The 14,419-nt window shown below is 37.7% G+C and overlaps 1 protein-coding gene across 1 annotated transcript in view; it reads right to left on the bottom strand.

The window, feature by feature from the left end:
* The window catches only part of TER94 (Transitional endoplasmic reticulum ATPase TER94), a 65,378-nt gene extending 51,392 nt beyond the window's left edge, over window positions 1-13,986 (bottom strand). The window contains exons 1-2 of the mRNA XM_081742296.1: window positions 13,830-13,986; window positions 8,459-8,564 (exon numbers count right to left, since the gene is read on the bottom strand). Of these exons, the coding sequence (XP_081598422.1) occupies window positions 8,459-8,564; window positions 13,830-13,846 (123 nt within the window). The 5' untranslated portion in view covers window positions 13,847-13,986. The remainder of the gene's footprint in view (window positions 1-8,458; window positions 8,565-13,829) is intronic.
* Window positions 13,987-14,419: the final 433 nt, after the last annotated feature.

Here is a 14,419-nt window from a genome sequence, read left to right as displayed (position 1 = left end):
ACAGGAGACATTGTGAGACTAGTATATGTCCCATGTGTTACTGCGGGCAATGTTTTGTGTTCTTCCTTCTGACTTTTCATACAGAATTCGTATGAACTTGGAGTCATGCTCGTAATTTGAACAGCTTGTATAAGCATCTCAGTTAACTTTTTCCACTACGTCAAATACCTTTTAAAAAAATTAAACACGGGTTAATCTATTCCAAATAAAAAATATTAAAAAAAATTCAAGTCTCTAACCTTAAGAGATTTCGAGATGTAAAAATCTTATAAAAATTACAATCTCACCTTTTTTTCTTCTTATCTCTTCACTTCACTTTTAGGACAAATATTACAAAACGCTGACACACGCGTTTAATTGTTTTAAGTGAAAAGTCTAAATACCAAATTTCATGTATCTAACCTTATAGAATTCCGGGATATGGACATCTCATTATAACAACTGTAAACACCACCTATTCCACACTGAATTTCCCAAAATCCTTCCTTAGTGGTATCTTACGTAACAAATCCTATGATTATCCAAATTTCAAGTTTGAAGCTCAAATAATTTGTTCTATGCATTGATCACTCAGTCAGGATTTCTTCTTTTATACAAAGAGATCATAAAAACGGAGAAATTATGAAATCCACGTAATAGCACATACCCAAGTTGGTATGCCACAATCGAAGGTTTTTTTTTTTTTTTTTTAACTCGCAGAGTTATTAACATGCAGTTACGAAAACATGAAGTCAGACAGTTGAACACAACACATGGAGCGTTAAAGATGCTGTTAAAGGCTCTGAAGCAATAGACATCAGTTCTGGCAACGAACTTAGGACATTTAGTGAGTCATAATTCGATACATTACACAAGGCTGTCATGAGTATTGCGATATTCTGGCATACAACATACCTGTATTTATAACGGTACAATGAAAGCAGATTAACATTCGAAGTACAGCTCACAGATGACGAGAAGAACCCTAGCAGAAGTAGTGTGACGAGGTATGGGCTCCCCCACTTTTCGCACGGGGGTTTCAAATGACATCACGAAATAGCACATAGATAACTACACGGAGTAGCAGACGACATCTAAGTATAGACCACATCTCAAAAGCCCAAAATGGACTTGACCGTGTCGTTGACTTTTCCCCTGTTTTAGGGTTCTTCTCCTCATCTGTGAGCTGTATAGCTTCTCGTGTTGAACTGTCTACAGGCACCTTCCTGCCAGTTGGACAAGCATCATAATTTCACGAAGTGCGTCATGTACCTAAAGAGGTAATAATCCGAAGGGGGAAGGTCAGAACTATATTTCAGATGTGACATCAGTTCGATGCCATCAAGTTCTTGATTTTTTTTTTTTTCCTAGTTGAATGTAGTTCTGCGTTATCCTGTTGCAGCAGGGCGCGCATTCGGTTTTCCAATGCAGGATAGTTTTGGCGTACTACAACATACATCCCGTCCAACTGTTTGGAATAAATATTGGCATTGACGGTACGACCGTTAGGAACGAACTCGAGGTGAAATACATCCCATCATGGTTCCGTAACACACAGAGAATTGCTTTATGCTCGAAACGGTCCTGTTTGATAACCGGTTCTGAAACTTGGTTCTTGGTCAACCACTTCTTGCATTGTAGAATTTCGCAAACATCAACTTTTCGTCGCATGTGACAATCTGTTTCAGGAAACGTGCATAACACAGACTTTTCAGCAGTTGTCGGCACACATTCACTCTCCTCACGGCCCGAGCTGACATCAACCCATGTGGCACAACACGGCAACTCCTGCACGTTTTTCCGAGTTCGTGAAGGTGACGCACTATAGTGAACTATGGCATGTTGAGTTGGTTTGACCATCTTTATGTGCTAGTGGATGTGTTTTCCTCAATGGCGTGTCATATGACTAGAATTTGTAACCCCAAGGCGGGAAGACTTTGGCTGAATTTGGACATTTTTACAAACTGCACGAAATTTCTTGTACCAATGACTTGTCGTGCTGCAGTTCACTACACTTTCCCCCTTCCGCATTATAAATGTTTTCGGTTGCTGCCGCAGCGTTATGGCAGAGTTCGAACTCATACGGTACACGTTCAACTAACACACGCTGAGCACTTACCGTCACGGACACTAAAAACTGACTGAAGACACTGCTCTGGTGGGAGCCTTCGCATTAAATAGTCTGCTTGGGCTACTACTTCTTGGGCTAGCTTGATTGATTGATCTTGAGTTTAACGTCCCTTTCAGCAGCGAGGCTATATGAGACGTGGACCTACTGATTAACGTGGAATCCGAACCACGTGGGCTCCCACCGGGAATCGAACCCGTGTCTCCCACGCCAAAGGCGCGTATGCTAACCGCTTAGCCACGGAGGAGCTGGTTATGCCGGTTAGGCTAAAGGAGACGGTGATGATGAGTAATGAAAAATGGTGGAATGAAGAAAGTGGGAGGAAACGGGAGAACCCCGAGAAAACCCACGCACACGGTGTTTGTCCACCACAAAGTTCACTTGGCGGGGGCAATGAGGAGCTCTTGGGCTAGCTTGACTTGTACTTACGGTCGATCACAGTGTATACATGCACCTTCTGACTGTGTAGTAGAAATATTGCAAGACTTACTCATGTAATATCACAGATGATATCTACCATATGATTTTCAAGTAAGTATGGAGTACTTAAAATATTTGATATCAGATTCAAAATTCAAATACCAGCAATTGCATGGTCAGTAACCTTGGTTGTCTAGAAAGTGTTTGACAGAACACTGCAGTAATTGGTGGTATTCATTCATTCATTTTGTTTACAGCACCTGCAGCTGTCAGATTATACGAGCTTCCTAGAAACTGAGGCGATCACTGACTTCCCTGAAACACGTGGTGAACGGTGTGAAGACACCTCAGCTCGTCTGACATCAACTGATGCTGATAAACATCAACATTTCAATAATATTCTTTACTGATATTCAGTGTGCATCGCTCTCAACTTTAACGGATAAGGATCTAAAATGGAACAACGTTAGGCTGACAATCGGCAAATAAGGTTGACAATCATCTTAATGAGAAAATTTTAACCGAGTAAGTTTCCACGCTCTAACCTAACAGTGAATGTATGTACTATTGCTTGTGAAAAAGTAACTACGACTGAGAGAATCCAAAATCCTGCCAGTAATGGTTTGGTGGTATGTGTAGTTTGACGGTGGTATTCAACTGCATTTCCGTGGATCAGGGGTGAAGAGTTTTGCAAAAGATTACTTGGATAAAGCCTACATGGCTGAATTTTTAGTGTAAATTTTGTGATGGCAACAACGCGTCCCGTCAACACCACACTCGTGCCATTTATAGCTTTTCGGAGAATTATTTATGAATGTAGTTAGGGTAAATTTTACGCCTGAATACAAAGGAAGCCGGTTGGAGACGATTTGAACGTGACAAGTATACAATGCTGGAGCTAATCCTATCATGGGCCTCAGAGATCATAACCAACATTGGAGCTTTCAGTAAGAATATGTCGAACGTACTTTCCAACACCATAAAAAATAATTTTCTCGGTAACGACGCACAAGATGTTATTTTCTTCGGCTCGATGTGACTATTGATTGACATGATGACTCATCTTTAACCAATTCTACAGTTAAACAAAAATTAAAGTTTAATCAAAATGTTGGGACTATCTCATTAACCGTGCTGTATACTGTTGTCTTGCTAGTGGCATAATTAAAAGCTCGGTAAGAGTATAGTTCAATACCAATTTCATCTTAATAGGTAGCATGGTTATGGCACGGCGTCAAATTTTATGTTTACAAAGATTTTTTTTCTATTTTCTAGAAAACTAGGCATGAAAATTTGTACTTATTACATTTTGTTTAGCTGAATGAGATCTATCAACTGTAATACGTGCCATCTCTGAGCATTTTTCACCTCTATTCGCTGATAATATCCAGCCAGCAACTTCCAACCTAGTAGCTTACTTAACATATCAAAAGCAACATTAGATCTAAACTTACACGTTCACACATATTACGTCTACTTTCTACCATCGTAGTCCACATTTACTTCTCATTACCATAATCCTTGAACTTTATTAAAAAAAAAAAACTTAAGTCACATTACTTTACTTATTTTCCCATTCTGGTTAAAACATTAAGTTCTACAATCACTACAATACCGGGGGATTGCAACCATGTAAACAATGTAGTAGAACCATTTTTCTTGAAGTAGTAACGTATCTATCTGGCACATATAAACAACCAAGGTGACTGGTTTCGTGCGATAGCATGTTTCAAAACATTACGGCGAGAGTTGTACAATAGCCATCACCAGTTTGTAATAGCATTCGCAGAAAGGGCCCTATGGCACAAATCATGCTGAGGGTATCACCAAACAGTTTTCCTGGTTTTTTTTTTTTTTTTTTTTTTTTTTTTTTTTTTTTTTTAATTTCATTTTTGGAACCAAATCTTTATGAAATAAGGACTCAAATCAGGTGAGTAAAGGGATGTTCTAGTACTTGCGGAGTAAACTGTGCACTTCACGTGACGTATACTACCTATTGTGGCAATGGAACTACTTCCGAATTTTGTGTGATCGCAAGAGATGAGAAGGTCTATCATCCAACGGCGTACAGATATTCCACGTAATGAGGGTAACAGTATATGCACCGACAACCTGTTGACAGCTATATGCAAGAATGATCATCATCCACATTGGGGACTCTCGTTTTAATCTCTCTTAAGCGTGGTGAATGCTCCTGTTTAACTCTGATTCTTAGGTTTCGCCAATTGCAACGGATTGTTTGACCCTTTCTTGTGTAGGTCGGAAAGGTGGTGTAGTGCACTGCTGACAATTGGCACATTTCTTTTAACTCTGTTAACATGATACCGAAGGTACATTTAGACAACTGTAATTTCTACAACTTCATCGGCGATTATTTTCCTACAACTTTCGAAATACATCTGTGAAATTTGGATCCTCAATGAAACAAGGGGAAGGAGGAGGGCTAATCTCTGACTCATGCCAACCTTGAAATAAACTTGCCTATCCGGCAACGGTATGATACGATAGAGCCACGTCACCACAAGCTTTTTGCAATCCTCTGTGTATATGCAATACATTTCGCAAATGAGAAATGTGTCCCAAATAATTAAAAATGAACAATTTTCTGAACGCTAGCTTTCAAAATAACCATTGTTACAAGAATTCGCTCCAATTTCTTGACAGGAGCTCCCTCGTGGCTAAGCGGTTAGCATACGCGCCTTTGGCGTGGGAGACCCTGGTTCGATTCCCGGCGGGAGCTCATGTGGTTCGGATTCCACGTTAATCAGCAGGTCCACGTCTCATATAGCCGGGACGGAACGTTAAAATCAACTTAACTCCAATTTCTTAACTCCAAGGAAAAAAGGAAAATGAAATTAATCTTTAATCTTTCATGGTTATGCTTTGTAAGGCTCTCGCTAAGCTCACGCCCCGAACACTCCTTTTCTTTTTTTCTTATTTTAGTGAATACCTTAGAGACAATGAATATCAAAAATGTAGAAAAGTACACACCAGCATCTACAAAATGCTTTGCAGAACCTTTTCCTTATAGACCAGAAATTTGGGTGCGCAGTTTATGATGTCCTACTTGTTAGACATCCAAATTTATACAACAGAGGTTTAAAATAACAGCAATGTTTATATAGCAGCACTTCGCGCAAATACTACCTGGTTTTTTTTTTTTTTTTTTTTTTTTTTTTTTTTTTTTTTTTTTTTTTTTTTTTTTTTTTTTTTTTACGTTCTTCACAGTCTAAATTATTCACTAAAATTCATCCAGGACAGTTAGAAGACAGCACATGACACATGTAGCAATACAAGCTAGCTGCTTTGTTGAACTAAGAGGGCATCTGATGATGCTTCATTTTTTTTTCTGGACAAATATTTTAAACACTTAATTCAATGTTCCCTTTATTTGTACGAGCCATTTCGATACAAAAAATCGTTTATTTCAACACAGCCTTTATATCAGGTATGTGCAAGTTGGAACAAGGAGTGGGCAAATCACATAGAACTTTCTGATGTCGAGGGCCGTATGAGATAATGTATAACATTTTCATAACAATCGAATGGCTATATTTAATGGGGAAACTCGATCATCGTGCAATTCCACAGGAATATAAAGACTGTTATAACGGTAATCAAAAATATTTATTTTCTAAAGAAAAGGAGAAAAAGACTTATTTACCATTTTAGTGGGAAATTCGAATCATGCTCTGAACTAGTATCTCAATATTCCAACGTGGATGATACTCTTATTTTCCAAGGTGGACATCATTTAACAGGAAATATTTTCAATTCAGTTTAAGACTATGTAAGAAGTATATTTTCAATAATGGGTCAGGCGGGCCGAATGAAAGGGTTCAGTGGGCTGGTTGTTCCACACATGGCTGCTTCATATACTACGAATTTGACAACTCCTAAAATAACTGTGCCTTAATCTTTCTTCCTATATTTTCGAACTAGTTACAAAAGGGTTACGTATATGCAGATAGTATACGAACGTTATAGTTGTTCTACGAAAATTTCATAGTATATTTTATTTACAGAATATGTTAACATTCATGTTAACTGTACATACATTTATGATTGACTTTTATTAATCCGCTTTTGTGCACAAGTCTCTGATACTTGAATTTGATTTGTTCTCAATATCAACCGGAACGCTTGTGGAAAAGGGCTTATGTTGTTGTGTATAAGAAAAACAATACAAATGATCAGATCGTCGAGATTTAAGGTAGGTGTTTCATGTGATTTAGATTACACTCATATAAATAATTGTGATTCGTAAAAGAGGCAACTCAACCTGTTATTGTTATTTAAAACATCTATAAACTAAAATGAAATGAAATGAAATCTTTGAGTTTTACGTCCCACGATTATGCCGGTTAGGCTAAAGGAGACGGTGATGATGAGTAATGAATGAAATGGTGGAAGAAAGTGGGAGGAAACGGGAGAACCCCGAGAAAACCCACGCACACGGTGTTTGTCCACCACAAAGTTCACTTGGCGTGGGCTGGGATCGAACCCGGGACCCCAAGCACCAGAGGTCAACGCTCTACCACTGAGCCACCGCGGCCCATCTATAAACTAAGATCGTTCTTTTAAATATAGATGATGAAACCCGATAACAACATAATGTTACACTGATAATTAGGTTCCTGCAATGTTCGTTTATACTCTTAACGCCGTACACCTTCTCCATAGCTTACGAAATGAAATGAAATCTTTAGAGTCTCACAGTTATGCCGACTAGACTCAAGGAGACGGTGATGGTGAAAAATGAATGAAATGGTAGAATGAAGAAAGCGGGATGAAACGGGAGAACCGTGAGAAGACCCACGCACACGGTGTTTGTCCACCATAAAGCTCCCTTGGTGCGCAATGGGATTGAACTAAGAACTCCATGCATCAGAGGTGAGCGTTCTACCATTGAGCCACCGCGGCTCATGCATAGTTAACGAATTGTTGAAATACATCACGTTGACTATAATGTCTCGGTCACATTGAACCTGTAAGTGTAAATTAGAAAAAAAATGTAAGGAAGAGAGGAACACGTAGAATTTGCAACTTACTGCTGCCAAAAGCTAGTGTGAAAAATTTAAGAGCAGTTAGTCTCTGAAACAAAACAGATGATTATTTACAGCAGATACTTGTTTCACATACAGGGTGTCTACTAAAATTCCAAAATGAAATTTCGTGACTTTTACGTGACCTTATCTTTACCAAACCATAAAATTTCGTAACATTAAAAAATAAACTTATAACAATACCTATATTCTTCAGCACTTATCTTTATCTTATCTTTACTTTCAAAGGCTGTTCCTTGGACTGATAAAAGGTTGGTATCTTCTCTCAGTTGAATAAACTGGTTAGATGCGTAGGTGGTTTTTGCGATGCGATTTGCATCACCACTGCTCAAAGATGCCAGCTGAAGGACAGTCTCAAGAGCGAATCTGAATGTGAATTAAGCCGAATGTTCATGCATACGATAGAAGAGTGCTTTGTTTGCGATTTGGTAGCGCCTGATTTTTGGCGGTGAATTTTGACGTTTTATGCAATACAATTTTTCAGTCTGTACTTATATTCGTGTAGATTAAAAAAAAATCATAACCGTTTTCTGATTTCATGACTTTCGTGACCGATAGACACCCTGACATATTACTAATGAAATAGGAACATGGGGAAAAAATCGCAATCTTTACTGCCAGGAAAAAAAAAAAGTACTTTTTAACACTGCATATATTTATACACTACATCTGTCTTCAGACTCTTGGGGAGGTTTGACAAAAACTTTATTATCGAAATTAGAACTTATCCAAAAGCTCTTACCTAAATTAATGAAAACAAATTCAACAAAATTAGCCTTCTATCACTCTAAACCACAATGTAGAAGGAGATCGATATTCACAAGATAACCAATCATTACATGTTAAAATTTTACAAATTACTCACCTGTGATAATGCAACTACCGAATTATCATCATTCACAGCTTCGTCTACAATCAACCTATTAGGACGATCTTTCCTGCGCAAAATTGCAGTTGCCAAATCATCGGGGCTGAAAGAAACAAGTATTTATGAAGATTTACATGGAATCACTGACAGATTTAGTCACAATATTACAAAAAACACTTCAACTAAGTTTCGTCAATTTTGAGTTGAACGTTCCTTTCAGCAGCGAGGCTACATGAGACGGAACCTACTGATTAACGTAAAATCCGAACATAAGCTCCGCCGGGAATTGAACCCGGTTCTCCCACGCCACAAAAACCATTTAGACTTCTCGCAAAAAAGTAACAGACAGCTGAATGAACCTGGGATATGGGAGGACAATTTACTCTCTGCAAGCTCGATCTAACTTCTCTAATCGAATTAAAATGACTTTTTCATACAGGCTGTCCCGAGTAAACTGTGTACAAGAGTTATTTTCTAAGTACATCATGTCCTGTCATTTACAACGGCAACGACTATGTCTGTAATTATTTACAAAGTTAAGAGCAGAACAACGATGCTAATATGCCAAGACTATATCGCCTACATTTAAATATCTTTGTATGTGTCAGTTAAGTTTTCCAACATATTATACAAATAGTAACATTTTATGACACTGATTATTGCATAAGTCTAGCAAAGTTTCTCCTTCAAATGAATATATTACATGCGAGATCATCTTTCGTGCAATCTATGGTAATGAAGTATACTTTTTCTACATCATCGATTCATGATAACTTAGTTTCATCTACAATTTTTTTCAATCACTGTTCCGCTAAAATAAAGCTGAACAAAACCACAGCTTAAGCATTCCCGTATTATACATATTTTGAAACAGTTTCGATGAAAAACATCATCAATTCTCCTTTTTTCATTTACTAATATAACAAAACTAAATAATCAAACCTGGTGAAATTGGGCAAACTTTTGGGTGCTATCCCACTTTATGAGGGCATAAATTTTTAAAATCCACGGAAGCAATATGTCACCTGATATCACATAGGACAGTACAAGTAATCAAAGTATATCGGGATCTTACCATGTACACGTACAATGAGACAGAAATACGAAATGAAAAGTGTGTTCTTTACAACGTACTTCACAAAAGACATGATGAAGTGAAGTGCTATGTGAAGGTAGTGTACACTACGCTAGTGTGATCATAGGAGTGTCGCAAAGCTGTCACAGAGAATGCGTGTTTTGTCATACACAGCCCTTTTCCACTATCCTTGTTTATGCGTATACCCACAGTCGCTGATGTGCCTGTTTCCTACGAACGCACCGTTGGCACGGATTTAGTCTCTATACCGATTGAATGTCTCTGCTGCGCTGACTAGGTTGACAGCGCCTTTTAGTGGTAACCTGTCACAAACTGGTTTGGGGTTTACGGTTAATTTGTATTTTATGTACTCCAGTTTTCTGTCATTTGTGCACACGCTGTAGATATACTCAGTCCTTCTACAGTCATTCTGCACCGATCAATGCAACTACTCCCTTAAACACTTTATAAGGCAATAAGGCTGCACTTGCTGTGAAAAGTTCATATTTCATGACTATAATATTCCCTTTTGTGCCAACCTAGTGTAGAAGTATTTCCACATGCATTTTGTAATTTTTGATGTCACACAGGTATGTATCTCAAACGCTCCTCTCCCAATCCTCCTCCTAAAAGCTCATTTACATAATGATGTAGTAGGTGGTTGTTTATGGTGCGTCGGAAACAATAGAAAATGTTTCTTTGTTTTCATTATTCCTGAATAGTGCGTAGTTGGAAGCTACTGATTTTGCCCAGCAATACACAATGGATACGTATCTAATGAAAAGCATGAAAATAAGAAATACATCTTATTTAAAGCTAAAAATGAATGACGGAAATGAAAGTTAATTCTAGCTAAGACATCAATATAACGACAAATCTTATATATAAAAGAGAACGCACAAATCCTTTGTTCCCTCATCACGCTAATACGGCTGAACCAATTTCTTTCATTTTTGGGGGGTTATTAGGATTTGGACCCTAGATGGTTTTTATCATATCACTTTAATTTTTAATTACCAGTGTCTTGAGATAATTGACCATTCAAGTGTCCATAACGTACAAATCCTTTGTTAGTTCATCATAGGTAAAAATAAACGTATTTATATGCAACCCGCATGACCGTGTCACTCGGCGGGTTAACATAAATGACAGGCGATATAATGTTAACATTTACTGCAATCTACTATGTTTTTTATCATATCACTTGAAAGCGAAAAAGTAAAAATTATCTAATTAACAAGGTTTATTGCGTTCCGGGGTGACCCCAGCGAAGCGGGGTGAACGCTGCTAGTAAATAATAAGGCTAGTTTTAGACGAAAGCATTTATCGTAGCATTTCTCGTAGCAGATGTGCTGCCAAATATCTTGCATAATATTCTATGGCATCAAACGTATATTGTGCTTTTACATGGTAGCATTGTGATGAGCATTTTGTCGTGACGTAGCAAACAAATCACTGGAGAAGAGCGCAATTATGGCTCCAAAACTTAAAAACAGATATTTCAGTCACTATTTCTTCTAAAGCCCTTTTTCGCATATGCTTATTATGATACAAAGGACTTTTAACGGTGCAGTTATACTATACAGAGCCATAGCTTTTAAAATTTACAGAAGACATTTCTAATATTTTAATAGAATAGTGTATAAGTAATGGAAATATGGTGTGCACTTACATATGAAATGCGTATTTACGTGGAAATATAGAAATTAAAGTCGAACCCAACCAATCCCTTCGGGGCTTCTAACCCGTTCCCACTACTGCTACTACTACTACTACTACCACTACTACTCCTACTGCTAATGTTACTATTTACTTCTACTCTTACTACTACTTACTCCTCCTACTACTACTACTACTTCTACTACTATTACTCTTACTACTACTACTACTTCTCCTCCTCCTCCTCCTACTACTACTTATACTATGGATCCGTATAGTAAAACTACCCGTTGCCACCTAGTGAACCTGAAGTGAGAATGCAAGAGCACACCTCAGAAATGATTGCTGAAGGTACAATAAATGAACGAGAAAGTTTATATATATATAAATGAATTTCTGTGTGGATCCGTATAGTGAAACTGCACGCTTTTAACTTTGAACAAACAAGGATGTTCCTCATATGTTTTAGTCAACATAATAATAGTATCTCTACTCTAATTCATTTGTCTTTACTACAATTCAATTTCCCACACAAAACAAAGAGCATGGATATTTGACATAAAATCTTTCGCTTCCTTTTAACACACCACGGCGCTGCAATCGGAACAGAAATGCTGGGGAAAATGCTACGAAATAGAGCATGTTCTATCGACAAGAAATGCCACAGGATATGCCATGGCATGGGAAATGCTATGGCATTTGCTACTTTACACGGTAGGATATCGATGATACGATTTTTGCTACGAGAAATGCTACGATAAATGCTTCCGTCTAAAACTAGCCTAACACAGCGTTGAAAACAAGTTCATGTAGGTTAATCAGGGTCCGCCGCCTTCAGCGGAAGATTAGCGATGTTATTTCTCGCACTATCTTCGTTTACGCGTATACCCACAATTGCTAAACCGCCGTCTTCCTACGCACGCGCCCCGTACGAGCCCATCAGCTTCAGTCTATCCTCACCTGTGTGATATCTTTCAAATCTTTTAGCTTAACATCCCACGATTATGCCCTTTCGGAAACGATAATTAAGGCAAGCGAATAATTATGGAAGAACTGGTGAAATAAAAATATGGGAATAGACGGCGTATCCCGAGAAAACCCAAGGACACGATGTTGCCCATTAAAAACTTACTTCGTTGGGAATCCAACCACGGATCTCACGCACGAGAGGTAAGCTAAGCGCTCTACCACTAAGCCACCGTGCCTCCCCGTGGGTGATATAGCTACTTCTTGTTCTTACTGGCCAAGTAGCACAGGTTTGTTTTTTAAGCTCGTTTTCATGGCATCTCGAAAAAACGTTGCATTTATACCCATAACCGTTAGGCCCTCGTAAATTGATGAATGCAACTCTTCCCGTAAGAAACAATCCAGCAGCTTACTCCCTGCTGCTGCTTCCTAAGCGAAAATATTAATACCGATACTTTACAACGTTGGTGTGGCTATTCTAGCATGCATAGAGTTCTTATATCGTTCTGGCATATGTATTATCTCTGCATTATTATGGAAAAGTGGTAGCATTACACTTGGGCAACCAACAATGTACCAAGTTATCCCTTACTCTCCCACAAAGTAAGAAACCAAGAATACACATAATACAAGGGTATGGAATCTCCATGCATGCAGAAATTAACGTGGAAGATTTTAGTCTACATACGTGATAAGAACTATTGTGCAAAAGACATTAACCAACTTGTGTTAGGTGGCCACTAAAAAGCACGAATGCTACCCAACCGGGTCAGGGCAGGAGAGCACCAGGAGGGCCCAAGAGGTAGCGACGGGTACGTCCGTAGGGAGCAGGCGCGTCAGCGACGGTAGGTATGCGTGTACGAGGATTTATTTCCAATGTTAATTTCCGCACGCATGGCGATTCCATAGTATGCTTATGAGTATTCTTGGTTTATTTAGTGGAAGGGGGTAACTCCGTACATTTTTGGATGCCAACATGTAATGTTACCACTTTTTCATAAGAAGGCGCGGATAATACATATACCACAACGATATGGGATCTTCACGTATTATACAATTGTCACACCAACGTTATATAAATAAAATTTCCTTAAAGAAAAAAATAACTGTTTATAGGATATTACAATTAATTTCATCACTCATTATGGCGTTCTAAGTGGTGGAGTTATTTTATGAAAATTACAGGAAGTCCAATAATGGTACATATATGCATAAATTGCAGTTTGAAAATCTCTCGATCTTATACAAAAATATGCTTTCTGAAAGTAATATAACAAGTTGTATGTAATGTTATAAATTTCCTTCTTTTTTTCTTCTAGAGGCCATTAGAACATTCGTAACAATGGAAAGGGCAAGTCATTCACTTAACCGGAAGTTATTATATTTTATTATAAACCTTAGAAATTAATTAATTGTAATCTATGCATCGCCTAAAACCAAAAATACTCTTGATGAACTTAAACTTTTCGCAATACATTAATATATTCTCTTATATCTATTACTGTGTTCCGTCAATTGAAACAAATGAAACACGAGAACGATGACAAACCGAATTGAATCTTTCGTCTTAAAATTTAACTAGCATACAGATGAAAATAATGCAAACAGAATAAATCTTTTTCAAAATTACAGTTAAATGTAATATTAAAACACTCGCTAATTACTTACTTTCTTCCCTCAGCCATTATTTCACACGAAATGTATCACGAGTCACCGACACAAACTTCCACTTCTCTCTTATACCGGAGCTCTTGCTCTTGTCGAGTAGTGACGTCACACTGACATTCATTTGTTTTCAACATGGCGGGTATCAAAGGTAGTGTCATTGATTTTTTAGATTTTCATATTTTATTTTTAAAAATATTCCTAGTGAAAATAGCATTTTTTATGATTTAATCAGAACATCTGAAAAATGTATATTTAATCTTTTGTTGGAGTTTTCTATGTAGGAGTGACTTTGTGTTTTGACATACCGTTACTGTTGTATGACTTGTATGTCTATCATTAGTTACTTCTGACCTCTAATATTGCACAATAACTTTGAACTTGAAATCATGTATTCCAAGTTTACTCTATCAATAAATTTCAAGTGAAGAACAGTAATGTACGTTCATACTTCAGTTATTGCTGTGTAATATATTTGAGGATGAGTTCGTAATATTAATCGGAGTAAATGGTAAACACCTGTCATCGACTGATATTAGGGATTTTCCCGGCCAATTCCATTCTCGAAAATTCGAGAATCTTTTATACAAGTG

The sequence above is a fragment of the Thermobia domestica genome, chromosome 16, assembly GCF_964235325.1.
Source record: "Thermobia domestica chromosome 16, izTheDome1.hap1.1, whole genome shotgun sequence".
Lineage (NCBI taxonomy): Eukaryota > Metazoa > Arthropoda > Insecta > Zygentoma > Lepismatidae > Thermobia > Thermobia domestica.
The sequence above is the reverse complement of the archived record's forward strand: the minus strand, read 5'-3'. Positions and strand labels throughout refer to the sequence as shown.